Source organism: Rattus norvegicus, chromosome 8 (assembly GCF_021556685.1).
Source record: "Rattus norvegicus strain SHRSP/BbbUtx chromosome 8, alternate assembly SHRSP_T2T, whole genome shotgun sequence".
In the NCBI taxonomy this organism is placed as follows: domain Eukaryota; kingdom Metazoa; phylum Chordata; class Mammalia; order Rodentia; family Muridae; genus Rattus; species Rattus norvegicus.
In genome coordinates this window covers 33571905-33597024 of record NC_141541.1, presented here as the reverse complement: position 1 = coordinate 33597024, position 25120 = coordinate 33571905, and the positions used below count along the sequence as shown (strand labels likewise).

The 25120-nt window shown below is 41.5% G+C and overlaps 1 protein-coding gene and 1 long non-coding RNA gene across 5 annotated transcripts in view; one reads left to right on the top strand and one right to left on the bottom strand.

The window, feature by feature from the left end:
* The window catches only part of LOC148004005 (uncharacterized), a 46955-nt gene that overhangs the window by 11331 nt on the left and 10504 nt on the right, over positions 1-25120 (top strand). The window contains exon 2 of one of the 2 annotated variants that reach the window (XR_015627089.1): positions 23653-23767. The exons of the other annotated variant lie outside the window; for it this stretch is intronic. This is a non-coding gene — a long non-coding RNA (uncharacterized LOC148004005). The remainder of the gene's footprint in view (positions 1-23652; positions 23768-25120) is intronic. 2 annotated transcript variants of the gene reach the window in all.
* The window catches only part of Opcml (opioid binding protein/cell adhesion molecule-like), a 1124064-nt gene continuing 1114569 nt past the window's right edge, over positions 15626-25120 (bottom strand). For all 3 annotated transcript variants that reach the window (NM_001440069.1, NM_001440070.1, NM_053848.3), the window contains 1 exon segment: positions 15626-20986. In NM_001440069.1, coding sequence (NP_001426998.1) covers positions 20886-20986 — 101 coding nt within the window. In that variant the 3' untranslated portion in view covers positions 15626-20885.

Here is a 25120-nt window from a genome sequence, read left to right as displayed (position 1 = left end):
ACCCATTGGTCACTTTTCATATCTAAAGGTATCTCCAATCCTCCAGTTCAGTAGCCTTATCTTTATTCAAATAATTAAGATCAAAGGGAAAACATTTCCTTTTCCTCCTTCCCTCTCTTCCTTCTCCTGTCTTTCTCTTCCTTCCTTCCTTTTTTCCTTCCTTCTTTCCTTCCTTCTTTCCTTCCTTCCTTCCTTCCTTCTTTCCTTCCTTCCTTCCTTCCTTCTTTCCTTCCTTCTTTCCTTCCTTCCTTCCTTCCTTCCTTCCTTCCTTCCTTCCTTCAATTGATGGGTAATAAATACTTTTGTACATTTATGAAGTAGACTGTGATGTTTTGGTACATTGGTAATTAGCTAATGAACAAGTCAGGTAATTTAGTTTGTTTATCCCTCACCTTTTTGTCATGAGGCCAGGCAAAGTCCTTTTCTAATTATTTTATATATCATTAGCCATAACCATTTCATAGGCTTTCCCATCTAGCTATGAGTCTGTATTGGTGACGGGTCCCTAACCCTTCCTTGCCTTTACCAAACATTAATTTGCTTTGTTCTCCTATAAGCATGGCCTTTTTAGGTTCTAAATGTGAGTGACATCAGGTAGCATTTGCCTTTTTGTGCCTGGCTTATTTCATTTAACATAGTGTTCTTTGGTCAACATAGAGCACCTCTGAGAACAGAGGGAAATCTGAGAAGAGACCAAAGTTGTGAGCTTTTCTTAGCTTCAGACAAGGTGAGGGAAAATAGATTTAGCTGTCCACTACACACTAAGCATAATCAGTTTTATTTCTTTGAATTGTCTCATCCACACTATGGGCAGTAGGATGCTCACATTCTATAAATGCATTAAGGAAACAACGGTGGTTTGAATGACATTGGCTCCCATAAGCTCGCAGGGGGTGATACTATTAGGAGGTGTGGCCTTGTTGGAGGAAGTGTGTAACTAAGAGTGTGCTTTGATGATTCAGATGCTCAAGCCAGGCCCTCTCTCTGGCACTCTCTCTCTCTCTGGCGCTCTCTCTCTTTCTCTGGCTCTCTCTCTCTCTCTCCTCTCTCTCTCTCTCTCTCTCTCTCTCTCTCTCTCTCTCTCTCTCTCTCTCTCTCTCTCTCCTAATCTGGATATAGATTAATCTGGATATAGAACTCTTCATGTTGGCCTGCTTGGCATCGTGATTCCCAGTATGATGATAATGGACTAAACCTCTGAACTGTATGCAAGCCAGCCCCAGTTAAATGTCTTCCTTTATAAGAGTTGCTGTGGTCATGATGTCTCTTCACAGCAATAAAACCCTAACTAAGACAAAATGCCTGGCTATTCGACTTATGGGTGGCAAGAAGTTCAGCTAGGTCTTATATTCATAAGCCAAATGGTAACCTTGGTGGTGGAGGACACTGAGGATTAGGTGTGGAGGTGAAATGGGGTGCCCTTGCCTGTGTGCATTTTAGTTGACCCAGGGCTAGGGAAAGGATTATTAAGATTTTCCTGTCTCATTCCTCTTCTAGGGTAGTGTTGCAGGATATTTGGTCATACTGTAAACACTGAGATTATGTTATTTACTGAAAAACCTTATTTTTAGTTGTGGTGTAGCTCAGCCTTAGCTGAGTTAATCTGAGAGCTTTCTGCTTGAATATTGTGAATGGGATTAAGTAAAGTCAGCCATGGGTCAAGAGGTAGGGAAAGCAACCTGTTGATAGGAAGTGAACATAGAAATAATAGGAATATTGAAACAGAAACACACACACACACACACACACACAGAGAGAGAGAGAGAGAGAGAGAGAGAGAGAGAGAGAGAGAGAGAGAGAGAAAGCAGGAGTCAAGTGGACAGTTGAAAAGATGCACAGGAAGTAGACGGGAGGGACATTGAGATTGAAGGAAGTTGAGATTACATGAGAGAGGGCAACAATTCCTGGTGGGAAATCAGGTAAGGAGGATGGTCAGGTGGGTGCTTTCTCTGCTTTGTGAGTTAGCAGGCTTTCACCCCAGCACTTGGCTCCTGAATCTTCATGTGTATAATCAAATGATTGAAATGTTAAAAAGAAAACCAACAGGATAAGTCTGTGACCAGTATGTTCTGACATCTTGGTCTCAGTGACACAGTTTGAACTGTCCTATGGGCCTTATAGGTATAAAGCCTTATTTTATTGGTTGGGTCTTTGTACTTACCACAGGGCTGTTTGCAAATAAGGGGCAGAAAAATTCTGTCAATTCTCTCAGTGGTCAGGAAAAGGAAGCCGGAGTATTCTTTGTATCCTTCCAACAGTGATAAAGTGCCCTGTGTATTATCCAGCCAAGCATTTGCAGGTAATTTTTTTTATTAATTCTTGCACAACTCCATGTGACTCAGTTATGATTACTATTAATTAACAGATAAGGAAACTGAGGCTAACAAAAGCAAAATAAATTGTTCAGGGTCTCTTGGAGATTAGTGATCTTAGGACAACAGTGTGCCTGTCACTCAATTCAATATTCTATGAATAGACTTTCCCTGACAGAACTAGCAAGGGAAAACATGGTTTCACACAATAGGAGCTTAGGATAAAGAAGAGAAAGAGAAATGTCTTGGGATGTTTTAAAAAAAAAAACAGCATGTTCAATGCCAGCAGGTAAAGGGCCAAGTGATCAACACACAAGGGACACTGGGACTCAATGCAATCCAGGGTAAGTGGGGTTAATCAGGGAAGGACACATTTCCTAAAGGAGGTGACTTTCAAGCCAGCAGAGGCAGCAGGGCTGCAATGCAGACCTGCTCACCGAGCAGTTTACCATGCTCACTTGGAAGTGGGTGTAATTAAGTCCTTCCCAAGCAGCTGCAGAGAGAGCAGGTTGCTGGGGCTGGCTTCAGGCAGTGTATTGCTAGTGCCCTCCTGTGCACAAAGGAAGAACTGAGGAGTTGATGGGCATGCAGGGTGGCACTGTAGCTCCCTGTATACCTCACCAGAGAAGTGTGCTTCGGTTTTGACTCTGCCAATCTCTGTATTTTGAAGCAGCCCCTGCAGTTTGACATTGCCCTTCCCATGTCTCCTGCTACAGGAAGGGATACTCCCATTCCTGGGGTCAATTTCTCTGTTTTCTTTCTTATATCTGTTTCTTCCCAGGGGTGGCTATGGATGGAGAAAGCTAGAGAATCCTCTCCAGGGACCAGGAGAGTCTTCCCTTTCTAGCCAGAATAGCATTTACCTTGTACTATATCATGAGAGCACCATGGATGGACCACGTAGGACCAGGCATAAGTGGTGCCAAGCTGGAGTTTTATTCCTTTGTTTTACTGACATTTTGTATGCTGAATTTCTCTTTTTTCCTGTAAAAAATGAGTATCGGCTCGCTCTGCATTTGACCCAGTGTTCCCATGGTCCTCCACCCCCCCAGCTTCCCCCCCCCCCTCCATTGCTCTTCATTCTCTTTGCCCACGTGGAGTCAGTATTGAAGAATCATGTGGTTTAGTGAGTTGGACGGTTTATTTAGATTAGAAAATGAAGAAGGAGATGTTCACAAAGCTTCCACTGGCTGCTGCCTTAGATCCTACATAAGACTAATCAGTTCCTACCCTGAAGGTGAGCAGTGCTCCTCACCCCTCATTTAATGCAATTCAACGCGTATTTATTCAGTGACTATTATATGACAGGTGAAGTATTGCCCTCTCCACTCATCCAAACTGATAAGCCAGAGAAAGTATTCACACTTGCGTCTTCGTCACTGTAAAGGTATTCCTGTCTTTGCTATGTCACATTATTGCTGTGCAGATACAGAAGGGAACTGTGGCACAGTAGGAGAAATAAAAGCCATGACATCCGTGTTGATTGGACAACATGTTGCAGAGGAGGGAGTGGCTGGATACCAATGTCATATTGTTTGGGCAAATTCCCACACACTCCATAGTAAGCATGTATAGACAAAACATGCTTTAAAAGACACAGAGTACCAAAAAATTCAGGCGCTGGGAGTCATTTTCACAGTGGTGTGTAAAATGTCTCAGTATAAATGTCATTTCAATGTCAACATGAATGGAGGAAGTTCGTATCCCAAGGAGGCAGTTATGGAGGATAAAAAAAAGTGAGTGGAATTGTCATTCATTTCCTGTCGGGGAAAACAAGATAATTAATGAAAAATCCTTGCCCTGGAGGAAATCACGAGGGACACAAGCGGGGAAGAGTCAAAAAGTGTCCACTGATGGCTGAACACGCACCCCAGATGAGCTTTTCTAATTAGTAATTACTGATAGCTTTTCATTCTGAGAGTTCACTGGTCATGAGGTGCTGTCAGTTATAAGTGTGATTATTTATTAGGAACATTATTATTTACTTCGGTAGAATGTGTAGCGCTCACTTCTGGGATGGTGGGGTAAAGAGTAAGACTGAGACTGAGGGAAGGTAATATTTTGAATGAAAATCTCAATGTGGCTTCTGTTAACCAGGAGACAAAGTTTTAAAGCAAAGATAGTGGAAACTTAAAGCAAAACAAACTCAGAATTCCCATCAAGTCCCACACTGAGAAGCCTGTCAATCCCTCTACTCGCCCCAGAACAGTCTATACGAGAGGGCCGTACTTGGCATTTGGGTTTTCCCTCCTTCCTTCCCCCTCCCAGTAGGAAAAAAAAATTCCTACTACCCTTGTCCTGCCCTGAGGCTATAATAACAATATATAGAATTTTCTCAGATGCAAGGGACAAGCCTTCCATTTCTACATTCTTCTGATTTTCCAATGATCCAAAATGTCCCAACACCTCGGGGAAGGGTGGGGAAGGTAGCCACTTGTCTTCTTGCTTCATATTTGGGACAGCATGAGGGGAGAGAGCTCACTCATCTTCATTATGAGCCTGGACCCTAAGGAAACTTCAAGTCAGAGGAAGAACAGACCCCATTACCAAAGCTAGGGTTGGGGTTATCTGTTGCTATTTTACCAAGAGGCTACCATTTGTGGGCTATCCCTTTCTCCTGAAGAAACTGGTATGGAGTGGCTGAAGGGTCTGCAACATTCTTGGCTTCCTAATGGTCGAGAAAGGATGAAGTCCAGTAAACATAAAAATCAAAATTGACAACAACAGACAAGTTTTTAAAACAAAATCAAACAAAAAACTCATCACCAGCAGGGACCAAAATATTGGTTCTCTAAATTCCTCCAAGCCTAAGATGCTCTAATAGGTGAATTCCTTGCTCCTGCTCCTCTTTGAACACTCCATATGTCTTTGAGTCTTTCTGTCTTCACAAGGCATGTCTTACAAGAAATATTCATGAAACTTTCCATTAATTTTTGTTTGTGTGGGTTTTTAACATAATGCAAGTAAATACCCTATAAGGAAAAGGAGTGAGGAAATTCAGAACAAGAACATTAAAAAAAAATCAACATTTTTTTCTTTTAAGAGATATATTAAGGCTGAAAACAAGCAAGCAAGCAAACAAAAAACATGTTTTATGCACGAAAAGACACCACATGGAGTGTCTCCACTTTTCTATTCATTTCAATTTGAAGGCAGTTATGCCTCCCCATTAAAACCAAGCTGGCGAAAGTGGATGTAAGCCTGTGCTTGGCGAAGGGTTAAACATCTCTTCCACAGCCATGTACTCTGGGGCTGCAGAAGAGCCCTGGTCAATAGACAGATATATTGACTTGTTATTATTTAAAGTTGTTTAACCAGGTAGAGATAAACGAAAGCTTTCAGCAGTTGAGGTATCACACAAATCACAATTAAGGTGGCATATGTGTTTGGGAGACGTAAAATCAATGCCTGCGAAGATAATGTTTTAGTCTCTATTTGAACTTGAAAACAGAAGTAAATTTGCAGCGGCAACAGCTGGGCTTGTTCCATCTAGGAGGCTCTCTATTAACTGTATGAGGAGGGCTTTTATTACCTCTTCTGATGCTTTTCCTTTATGGTTTTGTCTGCATCAGAAAAGCCAAATTGATTGCTGCGGTACTGTTTACTGATGTGGCCAGAAGCAGAGCAAAGCAGCCAGGGCTCTCACCCAAGTGGGTGTCTGCACCACCCCTTTCTTGTATACCTTTTATTATCTAGGAGCATCTGTGGGGGACTATGAATTTCCTGAACTAAGGATATAGATCTTTGGAGTCACTCCCTCAGATAACCCTTCTAAGTTACTGGATGGAAACACGTTTAGGAAAGTAAGATAATGTGTGCTTATAGAATATTCTTCGTGATTTAGTCACCTACTAACATTTGCCCAGTGGGAGATGATCTCTAAAAAACACAGTCCCCATTTCACACTTTAATTTTCTCTGTCTCTGTCTCCCCCGATCCAGTGTGCTCTGTGTGTGTGTGTGTGTGTGTGTGTGTGTGTGTGTGTGTGCTGTGTGTGCTGTGTGCTGTGTGTGCTGTGTGTGTGTGTGTGTGTGTGTGTGTGTGTGTGTGTGTGTGTATTCGTGTTTTTCTCACTCTTCTCTTACATGACTGAAGTCAGGACCACATCTTGTGTCAATGAGATTTTTATAGGATTTGTTACAGTGGCAACACATAGCAGATGCTCTCAATAGAATGCTTTGGACACTGGGCATCGACTGGTCTAGAACCCTAGGTGTCATTCACTCCTCACTGAACTAGCCCTTTTAGCTTTGAACTGTGGTATTTCTTGGGAAAGGAATGTTTTGCCTTTTAAGTTCTTTCAGTCTTTGGGAGTAATGAAGAGGCTTGACATGTCGGTCACTTTGGGAAAGTTAGGAGGTGGATTTATGGCTCAGGAAAAAAAATGTGCTGAGGAAATCGAACTTTGCCTTTTGCAGAGCAGAAGGGAAGTGCAAGAGTCATGTAGTTCTGACATGACATGAGGAGGTGATGAGGAGAAGAAAGGAAGGTGAGGAGAAATAAACCCAGAACCTGGGATGCTTGTCTTCAACTCCCATCCACCTTCAGCTAGCATCAGAAGGAGATCAAGCCATTGACTGCTGTGATATAGATGCTTCATCTAACTTAAATTGTCACACCCAAACATCTGAAAATATGAGATGTTATTATAATAACATAAGATTAGTGCTGTTGGGCTAGATAAAGAAGAATGTGATTAAGACAGCGCCTGTTCCTTTCAGGCCAATATCCACTCAGACAAGGAAGTAGCCAAGTACTTCTGATGCTCTGCTCTCAGGACCTTTTGTGGCCACATGATCCTTTCAACCTCTTTCTATAATGGCTCTACTCAAAGGGACATTTTCCTTTGCTTCTCTTCACCTTAAAAGCCGAGCCTTCACTCAATAGACAGGAAGGCCACTTAAGTGCCGGGCACTGCTGTGCATGTTGGGAAAGCAGAAACCATAGAAACTGCCCATTGTCCTGAGTGCAGTATATTAGAGAGTGACAGAGGCTCATATTCAAGAAGATATATGATGTACAGATGGTTAATGGCAGTCAGATTGGGAGACAGACACACAGGGTGAGGTCCTTGCTTCTCAGCACGATAGGGTTGAGGAACATCTAGGAAATTACTGAAGATACTTCTATGTGAACCCATGCGGGTGTCTCTCATGCTCCTTGGGTCCTAAGAACTCTGACTAAGTGAGTGGACTAATCTTTCTCTAGGTCGATCTCTGATGGCACCATTTGGAGGTATGAAAGGTAGCGGACAGGGCTGGTTGAAGGATATAGACTGAGGCATATCTCTGGGGCCAATATCTTTCCCTGGCCTCTACACATAAGCATCCCTTTTCCTGCTTCCTGTCCACCAAAAAGAGAAGTTCCTTTGCTGTGTCCTCCCATTGCCATGGTCTTTTCTATCTTAATTGTCACAGAGCCAAATAACAATTGGCCAAATCTCCTGAATGCAACAGCCATAATGAAAAAATGCCTCTCCTTAAGCTGTCATATCTAATATTTGTTCACAGAAATGAGAAAAGTGCCCAATGTAGATACAAGATAGTTAGATGGATAGGTGCCTGTTATTTTATCCTGACAGATTTACATTAAAGTAATAATCTTAAGAAATTGATGGTTCACATTTTCTTAAATGGAAAATTAGACTGAGTTAATGTTTCATATTCCAAGTACAAATCCATAGAATATGACTTTTACTGACCTCTTTTTTTCCCAAACTAGAATAAAAAGGTATTTCTTCTTATTCATAAAAATCTTTGATGGTATATGTAGAGCCTGAGATTAATTCACTCTTTTCTTAGTATTTGATGAGTTTTCAGACTCTCTTCTGAATGAATGACTGGGTTCACCCAGTCTAGACTGAGGCTCATGAGCCAATGCTGTCAGCTTATTTCTCCATGGGGAATGGGCAAAGCCCTTGTAAAGAGCATGGCTCTTTTCTATTCATGGCCTTGGAGTCAGGAGATTGTCTAGGAACTTAGAGCTATTTTCTTTAAGTAGATGGAAATACCTGATCTCCTTATGGACTCTGACAAAAAGGCAGACTTGCATGATGCTTAAGTGAGCAGTTCTTATTTTTAGTAAGGGGAGCTCAGTGTGTTTGGGTATATAAGGTCAGCCCTGAATCTGGGACAAGTTTGCTGATGAACCTGAAAGAATGTCAGCTTTAAATGGGATGGGTTTGTCTTAAATTTCCAGCTTTGTCAGTCAGCAGTAAACTGTACTTCAGTGAAGATAATCCGTGGGTCTGTGCCTGTTTTTAACATTATGTGAGTTAACATTTACAAAGGCGCCCAGCCCCATTGTGGTTTTAGCATATCCATAAAAGTTAGCAGCTTTCTGCACACTGTCTTCTCTCTCTGCTAGTTTCTTCTCTGCACACATGGTGGGCATGGGTGCTTGGGGATGTGATATCCACCGGGGGATTTAAGTGCTTGGCAACCAAACCATGTATATTCACAAGAAAATATTCCTCACCCCCACAGAAACTTCTACTTCCTGTCTTACACTCCTCCTCAGCACTTTGAGTTTTCTTAAGGTGAGAATTAGGAACAGGTGGAAGAGTGTGAGGCTGCCCACAGAACTGAGATCAATGCAGGAAGAGCGAGGCAGGGACAAGAGGGAAATCTGAGTAACTCAGCCAGGAATTGACATCAAAAGCAACCTATTCAAAGGAGCAGACTGACTTGGGTACTGGAACCACCTTCACACAAGGTGGAAAATATAAGACAGAGAGAAATGATGGGTAAAGTCGTCCATACTGATATTGCAGGGAGATCAAGACTATGGTTGTGTCAATAAGAGAATCAGAGCCTTTGTCTCCAAGGCACTCCAAGAGTCCCTTTACTGCTATAGCTGACCCAACCATGTAGTGATTGTTAACCTAATAAGCTGATTTTCTTGAAAGCTTTAGTGACAAAGAGACAGAAAATGAAGTGACTTGGTCTTGTAGCCAGAGCAACTGTCCTCGCCAATGTAAGATGTACAGAACAAGACTATGAACAAAAGACATAGACTGGGGGACAGATCTGAGCCTGCTTTGGTCCTGAGGGGCAAGCTGTCTTGACAGGATCCAAATTCTTGCAGGGCCTAGGCACTGCACATCCCAATGCCTTGTGGTTTCCTTGCATATGTTAAATGAGTTCTCCAAGGCGTTGGGGAAGGACCATGGAGAGCGGATAGTGTTGAACAGAGGCTGAGCATGGGGACGGACACGATTTATTTCCTGTGACCATAAGGTAGGCAAATTCTAACTATCCTTTGCTTCGTTATAATGGCATCTCCCCCAAGCATATGCTTTGCACAATTGGATGCTCTATATCTGATACCATGAGGTATCACTCAACAAATTCTCTGTAAGAAATGAAGAAAAGGAAGAATAAGCCTTCTTTCTAAAACAATACTACCTATGTTTGTGATTCCTAACCTTTCTCTGCCTCGATTCACCTTGAAGATTTCCTGTCATGTGATATCCCATGTCCCACAGATTGGATCTCTTCCAAGAAACCCAAATTCATTCCCTGACTGTGTGCTCTTACCTGAGTAGAAATTCTTCTTTCTCTGATAACAACAAAAAGTGGACACACTCCTTAAAGGTTTCTTTCTCCTTTGTGTCCCTGAGTCTTTCCTAGCCATCTCCAGCAGCAATGCCTCCAACCACAGGGCTAAGAAATTGATCCTTTAAAAGAGGCAACCATCTACATTAAGCCTTCAAGAAGTTGAGGTGCTTAGGAAGAGTGGTAAGACAGGACAGGGAAAGCTGCTACACATGCTGTGTGTGTAACTATAGGCAAAGAGCTGTGCAGGGATTTTTGTAACACACTTCCTCTTAGGTACCAGATAGCAATGCTGGAGTAGGTAGTTACTAGCTGTACTAAAGGAGGAGTAAACTGAGCATGTAGGGTATGATGCTTTAAGCCCTTATGCATACAGGTATTGTTTAGCAGAATCAGGGACTAAACTCATATTTTTCCTCATTCGGAAGGCCTTGCCTCCTGAAGTATATACACACCAGCTCAAGGTCTTATGACTTTGAAGAGCCAGAAAACACAAGTCCTCTAGATGCAGCTAAACACCACGATGTCAAGCTTCAGTGATGTCCCTCTCTAGCTGGCTTCAGGGAGGTTTCTCATGAATTCTTAAATTGTTCAAAGGAAATACATTCTTCTTGGTAGGTTCTTTGATAAGGTATGAAAGCATAAAATCTCTCCTCGATTTGCAAGCAAAGGAACCTCAGACTGTATGATAAAAATACAAAGAATCCTTGTGCTACTGTAGTGTGCAGGGAGCTTCTTTATGTTCAATTATTCTCATGTTACGTTACCCAGTGCACAATGGCTTGACCTTTTATGTTAGACATGGGAAGAGTCACAAACTATGAGGATGGTAAGGGAGCTATACCAATCCCCCTTTCCTGCTGAAATCATCTGTTCCTTCCTGACTGCCTAATCAGGGAACTGCTCTCTACCTTCCACCCCAGCAAGCAATAAAAACAGCACCTCCTCCAGACAAAAATCAAGAGAAAGAGGAAATGGAGGATAAGAAACGACTTGCAGATGGATGATCTAAGGAGCTAAAGTTCCTTTGGAATTAGGGAGGGTGGCAGAGAAAAGAAATCAGGCATCCCTTGTGGACCATGCAGATATGATTGGATGACTCAGGAAAATGCTGATAGCACTTAAACATCTCCACCTGGAGGTTCCATGGATGGTACTTAAAACTGAATATGCCCCAAAATGCATCAGATATCATCATCTTCTTACGCTTTCAGAATCACCCATCTTCTACCCAGTTGGCTAAGCTGAAAACATAAAGAGTATTGTGCATGCGTATTCTAGGTCTTACAGTGTGCCCGTGCCTCTGCCAACACTCCAAGTTGCTTTTTGCTTCTTACTCCTCACTCCTCCTCACTTGGATTATTCTCTACAGGGTTCCCTCTCCCCATTTTTATCCTGCTGCCTGAGGGTCTTTCTCAATTGCAAACCCAATCCCTTTCCTCTTCTGAGTAAATCTTCCTACTCCCTTGTTTCTTTTAGGGCAAATTCCAACATGTGATCACTTGCTGCAAAATTTCTAATTGTCTGTCAAGAGTGTCCAACCTGTCTCCTGTAAGCTGTATATATTCCAGGTATAGTTATGTAGTTATGAGTGTGGTCCAACACAAATCAAAACATTGTGTGTGTGTGTGTGTGTGTGTGTGTGTGTGTGTATGTGTGTTTCTTTTGTCACTTGATTGTGTGGTTCTCAAGTGTGCACATTGCAGATGAAAACTTGTTACGGTGGGTAAAGTTTGGACATACCTGCTTCTTGCTGCTCCTGTCTGTATTCTTCAATTGTGTTCCTTAAAGTAGTCCATGTTCCTATGTTGAGTTTATTAGCCTTCTTGTGTTTCTCCGACATTTACAGGATCTATGGCATTCTATACATTCCTACATTCTATACATCTATACATTCCTCTGTGCCTTGAAGACTCAGTTCCACATCTATTCCTCTGGAAGTGTACCTGAAATCCCTCAGTCTGGGTTAAATATGCTTCTGGTGTTGAGCAATGGCTGAAATGATGGCTTGAACTACTTTTAATGTTGGGAATGGAATCTTGAACCTGGTGACTGCTAGAAAACTGTATTCTATCCTGTGCTTTTAATTCTGGGTTGAACTTTTCTTGAAAATAGTTTGCCTATTAGTTTGTTCTCTCCATGCCTTTGGGGCTGAGCTAGAAAGTCAAGATCTACCAAAAACCTTTATCAATGGATTTTTGAAGCTTTTCACTTAAATAATCCAAGGCTCAGAAATGTGTGTCTGTGTTTTACATTTCAATAGGAGAATGACTCAGAAAGCATGTTTTCACTTTTCTAAAGAAGCTAGAATGATCTCTTTCAGAAGCTCTGGAAAAAGGAGGACATTGAGGGTCTAAGGGAAAAAATAGGAGAATAAAACCAATGTTTACTTTGCAATAAACTGTTTCTCACTAGGTCTTATACCACAGTTTTATCTATTCACATCTAATAAGCTAATACTTCTAACAGGCAGTCTTGTAAGGTGGCTATTATAGCCACTATGTTGTCAGAATGAGAAGGAAGTTAAAAGAAGGTGGAAATTGGTCCAAGGCAATTTGTAAGGTTGTAATTTTAAAAAAGATATTTCCCTAGTTGTATCATGCCATATTTCTAAAGAAAATACCCAGTTTGGGGACGATAAATAAATGAAAGAAAATGTCTCACCGGAGATAGTTAATGGAGAAGTAAATACTGTATCCACTCTTGTTTTTGAAAGAAGAGATGCTTTCAAATACTTAAATGCAAATAAGCCTGGTATATCATCCCAAGACACAGCAGTTAAGGCATCTCATCTTCTTAAGAGTCCAGTTCCAGTACCTACTCAGTAAGGCCACCCTTAGCATCTGTCAATGGGCTCCATTGTTGCCTGCTCCCAGTTCCCAATCACCACTGACTCTCTTTACTATCATCAAGGTTCATAAAACTCCCTGGTGCAGGAGGGACGGTGTACTTAATACTAAATACTTAATACTTAAGTTCAGCCTCTGAATGAAGACTGAACTTTAGATCCAGCCAGATTTGACACTGTGGATGTTTAGTTCTTCCCCTCCAGGAGGTCTTGAGTCAGCTTTATCTCCAACTGCACAGGATGGCCCTTTGGCTGTTTAGAGTTTTAATGCTTTTTATGGTACTTGTTCCCTTAACAAATATTTATTTATTCCATCACAGGCTTCTTGAACAATGAATGTGCTGTAGTTCTGTTAACCTGCTTATTTTGTATTAATAATATCTATGAGCTATGTCCACTGCCTATCTTAGCTGTTTACATCCAGTTTCTTGTCCCTGGGGGATCAATAGGGAAAAATAAGGGAGCCTTCTAATTATCTTCCAATATTTGTTCTGTAGCCTACAACCATTTTCTCAACTCTCTATCATAATACTTGCAATATTTTTCTGTAATTGTTCCTTTTTATACAGTTCTTTTTTATCTTAAATGTGAACTCCTTGCAGGGAATTTCTCTGCAGATGGTGCAAGCATGTTGAATAAATGCATAAATGGACTGCCTGTAAGGAAGAAGAGAGCCCTCAAGACCTGAAGAGTACAAGGAGGCCGTGGAACTATCACTTCGGTGTCGGGGCTTTAGGTTCTAGAGCTGATCAAAGGGCTTGGTGCCACTGAGTGCCACCCTTACCATTCATGAAGATGATGAGTTTACTAAGCTGTAAATAAAAGGATGTGGAAAGAAGGGGCCATCACCAGTCAGGATTCTCCTGTCTGTTATTTCAGTGATTAGCTGTATCCACTGAACAACTGAAATTGTTGTGTTAGAAAGCTAAGCATCAGGTTGCACATGGTGGTGCACATTTGAAATCCTAGCACAGAGAAAAGAATATTGTCAGTATAAGGCCTACATGAGGAGAACTTGCCCCAAAATAAACACAAATTAACAAGTAGCAGTAACGACAATTAACCATAGATATAAAAAGGCAAGACAGTAAGCCTCGTCTGAGTGTTTTCACTTCTAATTCTCCATCTCCCTTGCAATGTGACACATCTCGATAGGAACAGGTATGCCCTTACACGTCTCCCAAAGCACTTCTGTAGGTATATGTTTTTAATAGGGTGTGTTTGGGGTGAAGATAACAAAAATGCATCCAATCGTTTAGCAACTGTGTTTCAGAATAACTAGATAAAGCCTCCCTTGTGGAATAGAGAGATAACAGCCAAGATTTTCATTACCTTGAAGTGGGCTGGGAAATAGGTATTTCTGCCAAAGGCTAGCTGGAGGATACTCAGCGGATGGATTGACAGGTAAGAAATGGATAGATGGCTTAAATAAATAGACCGAGAACACAGTCACATTAGGGAGGCACATGATTGTATAGAGAGAATGAGGGTTGTATAAATGGGGAAATAATATGTGAATGTCTATGAGAGTGGGTTGCTGACGGAAGCACGAACTTGGTACGCTGATGTCTGACGGCGGAGTGGCTGGATGGACTGAAAGACTGATAAATACCTCTACCAGGAAAAGAGCAGGCAGATGGGAAGTTGTTGTGGTGTAAACAGGAGGAGGAGAGGACCTGGTGCAGAAGAGAAGAAAGGATAAAAATGGAAGAAGGAAAAATAAGGAGAGAAGTGAAGGTCTGAACCGGGGGGCGGGGGAGAGGTATGCCATACCCTCACACTGAACACAGAGAATAGAAACTCAGTTACCAGTGCCAAGTGTATGCTTGCTGTTTTGACTAAAGTACAGACAGACACATAGCTTACGTAGCAAGGTATCTGTTCCTTTTTTTTCCTCAGGGGATACTGAGTCATAGAAGCTTGTGTTAACCAACAAGAATACCAGGGTCCAAAGGTTAGCTCCAGGATTTTTGCAGAAAAGCTCCTTGTGAAGACATGAGTTAAAGAGTCTTTACCCATGCTCTACTGAACTCTCAGGTCATCATGGCCCATGTGCATCAGCTTTATCTGTGATAAGCCTAGCGAGATCCAATTACTGAAAGCCAAAACAAACAAACAAACAAAACCCCCCAAAACAAAAGAAAACAAACACATCAGAACATTGAGAAGAAGCAACGGGAAGGTGTGTGAGTACTGGATGCTGTCCAAGACAACATACCTAATGGAAAGGATTCGTTGAAAGACAGCTTGTTGAGAACAGATGATTTTTTAAAAAATTTATTATGCATTCCTTCATAAAAGCAATGTGGTAATGGAGGAGAAGCTGGGATTTGGTAGGAAAGAAATGGTGTTTAAAAATGGCAACATGGAAAACAGAGCATAGTCACCATTTATTGTACTTCTTTGTATGGCTATTCAGGCTGTGAATGATAATTAATCCAATGGTACGTCCATTTAAGAACAAGTACACATTATCAATAATGTCCTTTCCAAAAGATGCATTCTTCAGTAGAAGGAAACAGCAGGAGCTGTAAGGAATACAGTGAACTGGGAGGAACCTAGGCATTCTTTTATAGATCTTCTGATTTCAATTTATCCAGTGTCAACAAATAATTGAGATTTGGGGTTTGAACTGAATGTTTAGTTGTTTGTAAATAGTATAAATATTTGCTAGTCATACAAGTGAATAGAGTCCTCTGTGTGTGTGTGTGTGTACATGTGTGCGTGTGTGTGTGTGTGTGTGTGTGTGTGTGTGTGTGTGTGTAAGAGAGAAGAGAAAGGGAGAAGGAGAAAGATGGGGGCCCTACTCACATTTCTGAACATGTTGACTTCCCAAAGTCTAAAACACATAACTGCTTCTTTTTTTCCCATTGCTGGATTTCTAAGGGACATCCTAATGAAGAGTCCCCTAAAAGTTACAAATTTCTTCAAACTTTATTGATACACTGCACAATCACAACCATCTTGTATTCATCCTGAATTAGAAAAGGTTACAACTACAATGTAACATGCACAAAATTCAGGTAGTATATTCACCCTCAATACAATGAGTGACAGAAATCAAGTCTTCATTGATTTTTGAAGGAAAAAAAATAAGTAAAAGAAAGAAAGAACTTTTAAAGGCTGACAAAGTTATATTTTTGTATCATGTGATAAAATTTTAAAGCATCTGAACATAGATTTGTTTTGAGAATAATTGCAAAAATGGGGTACACCCATTGTCCAACACATCTATTAACGGCACCATTGATAATCATATAAGTTTTCTTTTTAATCTAGAGGACTCTGAACTTGACAGATACATTTTCGTACACCCACACATTCCTCACAATTGCACTTTACATGTCACGAAAATTTCTGAATGATTAAAAATGTTCCTCTTCACTAACACAAGGGCAGCTAGTAATACTTACCATTGTTATTATTGAGATTCTTATACTCTGCCAAATAACGTAGGATGGAGCCCCACCAGGACGGTGGGAAGCTCTCAATCCTTCTTTCTCCACCTAGTGGTGTGGAACAACCATATGCCTGAAAAGGGCAGCACTCACAGGAGGGGGTGCGGGAAGTCTCTTCCAAAATGCCGGAGATTGGGTTTAGCTGGCTACTTTCACTATGAAGACAATTGCATCTAATGAAGTCCACTCCACGTTCTTTTGGACTCCATATTTCTGCACCTGAAGGCTAAATCACACCGGTTCTGCTTTATCGTCTTGCCACATTTTTAATTACCAAATCTATTTCTTCTTCCTTTCATTTACTTCTCTTCTGTTAAGTAAGAAATGAGGGAAATGAGCCTGGCGTTTTTTATTTGTTTGCTTTCTGTGTGGTCATTAGAAGTTCTAGTCATAGGGCATCCGGTACAGTGTCGCCCTTCTCTCTGAACACCTGTGAGGTGCGACTGCAGCTACTTAAACGTATTTGTCTTGAAAGAAAGAGAGAGCGAAGCTTTGGATAATAAGGGGGAAGCAATCGGACATGAGGATTTCTAGAAATGAGGCTTGTGCCAAAGAAAACCCAAATATTCTTGCTGTTGGAGAAAAATACATTTTGCCCTGAAAAAAATAAAAGTAAGAATTATGTTGCTTCCTCTAATTCCAACAAGAATAGCTCTGGAGAGGAAAGGGGTATTCTGGGTATTGTCAAACCATTTGTTTTTTCAATCCTGGTGAAAACTCAGCATCAAATTGGGGGCAGATAACTCCTTCACTTCTTCATATTCTTCACTATTCTTCCCCACCATTTCTTATGGGGCTGGTAATAGCCATACAGGCTACTAAGAACATGTGTTCTTTGACCCTGGAAGCATCAGTCAAAACATTAGTATGCAATTTCCAACCATTCCTCATCCAGTGGCTGTGATAAATTCTATAGGACCAAGTGTCCACTTGGGGGGGGCGGTCTGCTCTATTGACATTTTTCTTATTGTGGGTAGATTTGCTATTTCTTCTTGCTGAGGACAACTTGACCAGGTGGATATAAAAAGAGATTGTTAAAACGCACCCTCAGTTATGAGGATCCTAGCAATCCATACTTTAAAAACTAACTTCCCAACCTGTGAACAACAGCACAAAGCAGTGTAAGGACAGGCGTGAGCCATCTTGGAGACATACAGATGTCCATTTCTGTCTGTTGAACATAGCATAGCCCACTGCAGAAGAGCCATGTACCTAGCTCTCTGTGTAAGAGCTGTGTATGTTTGGACAAGTAATCCCTACATCTCCAACCTTCCCAATGAGAACAAAAAAGAAAATCCAAACACCCTTGATTAAACTTGCAGATGACTGTATCAGGCACTTGACATTAAACTACTCAAAAACCAGGCTTTGCCAGAGGCATAACACTGGCACTTTCATTGGCATTACTTTGGTGGAAGAACAAATTAGCATTGTTTTGGGAAGGGGAGAAGTTTTAGAATGTCTATTTTTGCTGACTTCCTTTTACCTAATCTCTTGATGAACTGTATTTGGTTTTCACTTAGAAAACCCACAATGTTCTACCAGCTACATAGAGTAATGTGATTCTTTTTTTCCTAACCTTATACCTTCCTCATGCTCACTCTTGGCAAGCTAAATAAAACTGTCTAGTGGGCCTGATCCATCCACTCTCTTTGTGTAGAGTTGGAAAGGCTGGTGTAAGTGTGTATGTTGTTTTTAGTAAGCAATTGCTGTTGTATTTGCTTCCGGGCTGGTGTAAGTGTGTATGTTGTTTTTAGTAAGCAATTGCTGTTGTATTTGCTTCCGAGTGTGGGGAATCAGGCCCCATCACATGGAGGCATCCTCACCAAAGTCACTTAAATAACAAGAGCTGGGGCATGTTTACTGTAAGGAAGTCACTTTCATATCTGGTGCCCAGTTACCTTACGTCATTTCTACTGGGCTTTATTTTTCCCAGACAGAGGAGGATTGTCTGGAACATGTGTTTCCTTCTGAAGTTTGGGTGGAATAAGTAACCACCAGAGAAACTTCTAGTTTCCAGTGAAAGTAGGCACGGCAGAGAGGCATGATGACCCTGAGTCCATACTCAATTGGGCTTCTGATGATCTGCTTGCCCAAGGTGGTGAAGAGCAATTTGGGCTTGTCCATTTCGAGCAGCACATCACCCAACACTTTTCAGTTTCCATGGCATCCACATTTCCTTTTCTCCAAAGCAATGACTGTAGTATTAGTAGAAAACGCAAATGCCATGTTTATGTCTCATACAATGCTTGACACCAACCCAATCCCAGGTGCTGAGCATGGTGACAGATCTGAAATTCATATATCCGACCTGTAATTCTGACTTCGTGCCTGCTCCTGATTGCTTCTGGAAGTTGGAATAAATAGACTGCTTTTGGCACATCATTTATGCTCCCAGAGTCTCGTTCTTGGCAGCTCGCTGGGAAATGCAGATGTCTGTTTACAGCTGGCAAGAAGAGTATTAATTTTGCTCACCCCAGCTCTATCTCTTATGACAGTGCCGAGCTTTTGTATGCCAAGGGAGCCTGCATTTGTATATATGTGAATATCTATACACAGGTATATATGCTCCTACTGTGGGTATTGTATTTGTGGGGCCATAGTGCCATAGAGTGGGCAGTTATACTGCAACAAGTGGTTAAGCTCTAAGGGAAATGAACTCTAAAGGAGCCCGCAGTCATTTACTTTTTAGGGGTGGACCTTAAAAGGGTCCCTGAGGGAGGCAAGACATGTCTTTAAGAAAGTCACTGCTGGTGCTCTTTCTCAATTTCACAGTAAGACATTCTCTCCAGAGAGCCTCTTGTGACCTTTAATGATGTTCCTTTGAACTTCAGTCTCCCTTGTTGGCTGGGTTCTTCTTTGCTCAAGAGAATGCTGAGAGGTGGAATCCAATCTTTGTACATGAGGCCTACTTTGAACCTAGGAATTTGGGAACTTTTATCCTGGAAACCTCTAGAGAAACAGCCTAGGAAAACAGTATTACTTCCACTTCCCCCTCTGTTTGCCATGTTGTGTTAATCAAGTGCTTGGAAATTAAGTCAGTAGCTCAAGTGCCCTCAGCTCAGAAGAGCTTTCTGAAACAAATACCACAGTTGTCAACACACACGCCACATAATTGGCCTCCATCAGCCCTTTGCTGGATAATTTTCAAACAATTCAAATCAAAACTGGAGCAGAAGGGAGATGCTGGGCTCTAGTTATCACACTTCAGCTGATGGACTGCTGTCTTTAAATCGAAGGGATAGATATATGGGTTTGGTTTTTTTTGTTGTTGTTGTTGTTGTTGTTTTGTTTTTTTTTTGTTTTTTTGGTTTTTTTTTGGTCAGGTTCTTTCTGCTAATAAAAGCCAGCCATGAAGAAGTTTCTCCAAGTTCCTGACATGTACTTTTCTTGAAAGGCTGAGAGAAGCACAGGGTTGGTACCTTAATTTTCCAGCTGTTAAAGGAGAAATTCAGCATAATCAAGGCTTCTTCGGGGCTGACCTGCCTCCTGAGAAGGTGGCTAAGGGAACAGTCTCTCGGAAAATCATGAGTGACTGATCCATAGATTGCTACTTTGGTCCATCTGTTCACAAGGCCTAATTTGGGTGGATGGGTTAGTGCATTCCCAAGGATCCATGGTATAGGAAATTGTTCTTCTGGGTAGTTAGCCCGTGACATTACTGGCTTTCACATAAGAAGTTGCTAGGCAATTTTGAAGGTGGCAATGTCTTGGTGGTAGTGCAGAGACACAATATAAGGGCACAGTCACAATATGATTAGAGATTTAAATGAGATGAATGGATAGTGCAGTGGGAAGAGAAAAAGAGTAGTTAGATAAATTGAACAAATAGATTATAAGAAAGATAGGTATGTAGAAGGAGATGGAGAGAGAAATCAATTGAGTAACTGGATAATAATATGATTGCTTTGATAGCTTGATATAATTAGCTAGCTATTGATCACTTTTTTATGAGTTGCATTAGCATTTTAAGGGAAGTACTACCCCTAGATAGACTTCCCTCGTGACTCCTAAATTTGTAGCTTTGGATACATGTATATTTTCATCAAGCCTGTAAGTCTTACTGCTAGTGGAAAAAATGCAGATTAAGCAGAATGGCCAGAGAAGATGGTAAAATTTTTATGAGAATGTACATGTGTGCACATTGAGGATGTAGTAAGAAAGTTTCTTAGAAAAGGTGTGCAGCTTAATGGGATAGGTGATACAAACATAGGGATAAGGATGTGCTCTTTTTAAACTGTCTTATTGAAAACTTAAAGGACAAAGAAAACAGGAAATGTAGATGCAACTCTTATTGTGTACTGCACTGTGGGCCAAGTTGTACCTTCAGGGTGCGTGTCATGGGACATTTTTTAGGCCATCTTTAGGGCGTGTGCTTGTGTGTTTGTGTGTTAATGGTGGTAGGAAGAGAAGTAGAGAAAAGGAAGGCCAAGGTAGCAGGAATATATTCCATTTGGGGGCCCACCAATGAATGATTATCCTACTCGTGGTAGAACCCTGCCCATCCCAACCCCCAACCCCGTCCATTCAAACGAAAAAAGAAAAATCAAATCAAATTGAAAATCCCAGAAATCAAACCAAAAAACTAAACAGTCAAGAAGAACAAAAAAATAACCAAAAAGAAGCCCAAACTGGTTTGCCCCTCCGCAGTGTAGATTAAAGTCTGTGATATGGAGAAGCAGGCGATGCTCAGAGGACCTAAGGTTTCTTATCAAAACTTGATGAAGAAGTGGGCAAAGAAGGTCCCTGAGAGCCAGAGACAAGCCAGTGCTCTAGAGGCCGAGTTTACACCATCAATGACTGCTCCAGGCCCTGTGTAGGGGGAAAAAAAAAAGACAGTTTCATTAGCATGCATCCCATAGGGCACCATATTTACCCCTGACAAGCAAATGCAAGTCATGCTTCTCTGTGGCAGTAATCCCAAGTCCTACCACCTACCCACCGGTCCTTCTATAGAGCCTTTACAGAGCCAGAAAATGCCCAGTGGGAACACTAAATGGGGGAGATTATGGGTTGCCTTGAATCAAAAATAGAATAAAAAATATGACAGAGTGAGTTGATGACAGTCACTTAAGTACATAAGTCCAAGATCAGGGCAACAGACAGGAGTCTATAGTAAGCTAAGGCACGATGACCCCCTCAGTGCCTGTAAAAATCCCCTTTCCATGAAAATGGGCTCCAGTATACACAGGGGTGGTAACCAGGAGCTAGACAGGCATGGGCAAGAAGGAGAGGGTCCCCAGGGTGAGAAGCGAGCGTGCGGGAAAGAGAAATAGAGATATTTTGTAATAGAAGTCCAGATGGTGACTTTGTCCTCTGCATTTGCAGTCTGGGTATTGGGAGGCCCTTCTCAAAGCTGCTAAACAAATGGTAACCAAAGACTGTGAGTGGGTCTATCTCAGCCATCAGTGCCGACTTTAATATAGCCACAAACAAAACTCTGCATCCCCAGAACAAACTATCACCCTATGGGTGGCTTAGCTTGAAGGAATTCACTCCTGTTTTTTTTTTTTTTTTAACTCTCTCCTTCCTCTATCCCTACAGAATCACATACATTCCACAGGAAAATAAAACCCCAGAGTCATGAATCAGGCTCTTTCACCATGATTCAGAAAGACAAACTACCCACTGTGCTTGTTGCCACTTGCCTAAGTTCAAGGGCACCTGGCAAGGTACTGAAACCTGTCTCTTTGGGCTCTTCCATGAGCTTCATTTGCAACACGTGGAGTTGTAAGGAAGACCCTCATCAGCAGCTAACAAGCAAATGTGCCCCAGGTTATGCAACATTGCACATCATCAAAGGAGGGAAAGCCATAGAGATGCCTCCATAGGGTCAGAGACAAAAGGGAAGGATAAGCAGACAGACACACAGCTCTCAGCATACATCCTCCACCAACAACTCAAGAGAACTCTTCATTGCCTCTTTGGGAAGCAAAACGATCTGTCAGGAAAGCTTTCTAAAGAGCCAACGATCTTCTTGGACCAGAACCAAGTCATTGACTTGTCTCTCATCTATGTCATAGCCTTGCCTAGGGAGGGGTAGGTTCAGATCTTCTTAGGGATGGAGTGTGACTGGAGCTCTTCCTCAAGAATTTCAAAACAGATAAATTTCGCCTTGACTCTCAATGTATGCAGTATTCTTATAGACTAAAATATGGTATTTGTTTGATAATGGTTTGAAATTTTGCCTGTTCTGTTCTGTATGTTTACAATGGAGTATTCACATACATCAGCGGGAACCATCATAGTGCTATATAACCTATGGAGACCAAAAATATTTGTGAAAATCAATATGATTCTGGGGCCTCTAGCACTGCCAACAGATTCCTCATTTATAGTATTTGCCTATAGAATGTAATATGTTTGAAAATGTTCACGTTGAAGATCAATGTAATTCTTATTTGGTGTCATGGATGGGACAGAAATGGACAGCCTTTCAATATAGTCTGAGCTGACTTCAAACCTGCGGTTTGCCTGCTGCCACTAAAATAGGTTCATAATGAATTAAACAATGCAGATGTGTAAGGCTTGTCTGTTTCTTTACAAGTTTCATTGTAAACTGTTATCTCTGTAAGACACAACTGTACGTCAGCATTTCCATGATCCTGTTTCAGAAGCCACTACATATACCAAAATCTGCAGATCATCAAGGACCTTAGATAAAATGCAAAGTGATTTCACAGAACCGATATACATTCTCCTCTATACTTTAAATCAGTACTAGATTATTTGTGACATGTAATTCTATGTCAATAGCTGTTAGATTGCTTACAGACTAACAGCGCGAAGGGAGCCTGTATTTATTCAATATGATTAATAGTCTCTCCCTTCCTTCTCGTTTTCCTCACTGTTGACACATTCCTCCTCTGCCTCTTCATAGTCTTGCTCCACTGTTCACCTCTTATTCCTCCTTCTCTTTTCCTAATCCTGGGGTTTGGCCTTTGCATATGCCAGACAACTGCTCTACTACTAAGCTTCACTTCAGTATGAACAAACAATTCTCAACTTGCATTCAGTTCAATCTATAAATGCAGAACTTGTGGACACTGAAGGGTAGTCACACACATATATACTTTTATTTAAAAGTATATTTGATTCTATATGTATACATAATCAAACATATATTATATAAGACTAGCTACATATGTCCATATATAAAATCATGTATGTATACTTGTGTGCTTATCTCATTGACTGTGTTGATTTTTAAATTGGGGAACAACCCAAGTCCATGTTGCACACTTAAGAAAGGGGTGGTTAGTGTGTGAGGCAGTAGGTAGATGTAAACCTTTTGGGGGAATGTCTGTCCTGAAGAGGTGGAGAACCAAACCATAAAGGAGGAAGAGATGGAGATAGAAGGATGTGGAACCCTAAAAAGAAGTATGTGTTTCCCAGGGTGTGGGTGAGATGCTTGTGGTTCACTGGAAAGAGAGTTAAAAGCATGTTTTGTTTTGTTTTTGTCCTTTTGAATATTCTAGAGTGGAAACCATGAAAAGCCACTGTTAGTAAATCCACTGTTTTCTTGATATACCGAAGATAATAAAGATGGTGTGTTCATATCATGTTCTATATGGGCCAAGCATGAGACAAAAGGTTAAGCATATTTAAATTCTTTTACCATCAAAACAACCCCTAGAATATGTTGTTATTTCCAATTCATAAACTGCTGAACTAAGAAAGAGAACATTTCCACATCTTGCCTAGGATCATACGATCTGTACACCTGGAGCTGAAATAGACCAAGTCACTGTCCCCAAAGTCTATGCCTTGGCTCTGACAGCCCTTCTTACTCTCTGATGAAAAAGACTCTTCACGTGTCCCAGATATCTCAGCACCATAGGATGATGGGAGTAATGGACTGGGAACTAGATTATATGCCTCAGCGCTCACTAGCAGAGTGCCGCTTTATTCTGAGCTTTGGGTCTCCCATCTGCAAATAGAGAAGGGGTAATGTGCGAAGGGTTGTAAGGCTCCATTCCTACTCTTTGTGTCTTTGGAGACTGTGCCTCTGGTGCTAGGAGAGACAGCTGGTAAGCAGCCAGACAGCCTTCAGTAGGGTCTACAAACATTGCCGTGTGGCTTCTGTTACCCTTGCACGACTGTCCCCTCCTAAGACAGCAAGAAACCTGAGGCTTAGAAACATGCCTAGACCTTACCACTTTCCTCCATTTTTGGCCTCAGTTTCAGTGCAGCTCCAGGGAGCTGCTTCTCTATTTAACAAGCAAGACAAGCAATGGCTTGGCGTATCAGGTGATATCATAATTTACAACCAACGCGCCTTTGGTTAATCAGTCAATGGAAAGCGGGTATTGCAGCCCAATAATTAATCTAATCCACCATGATACAGATTCAAATCAACATTTTCCCCCTTGTACAAATCCTGGACACATCTGAAATTTGGCTGCTGGTCCAAATGGGAAGAATGGTGCTCTACAGGATGGCTCCAAGGCTTTGTTGCAGGGCAGGCAGGCAATGGCTCATATCCATGCACCTCTATGTTGGAGGGCTGTGAGCCGAAACTGCACTGAGCTGCTTCTGAAACTGTGTCCTTACAGTAACCCTGCTTGACTCAGAATAATAAAAAGAAAGGCCCTAAGCTGAGTGGCTCCCTCTAGGCTCCTATACACCCCAGTCAGTTTTCTGATTTAAATAACTGTTTCTTTGTGCCAGACTTTGAAAACAAACAGATTGATATTATTTAATCAACATGGGATGTATACACCTGCGTTTGGGCACACCTTAATACCTTAAGATGGAGTTGGCTTTTGCATATACATGGAGCTCAGTGAATCTGTTGAAGGAACCTATGCTTCAGGGAGCTGGATAAATTCCTCACTCTGAGCTCGGTGATGGCCGCACTGACATCTCAAGAGTTGTAAACCTTTGCTTACATTCTGGCTTCTTCAGCTGCCAGCTGCATAGGCTTCTCCAGACACGGGACAGCCA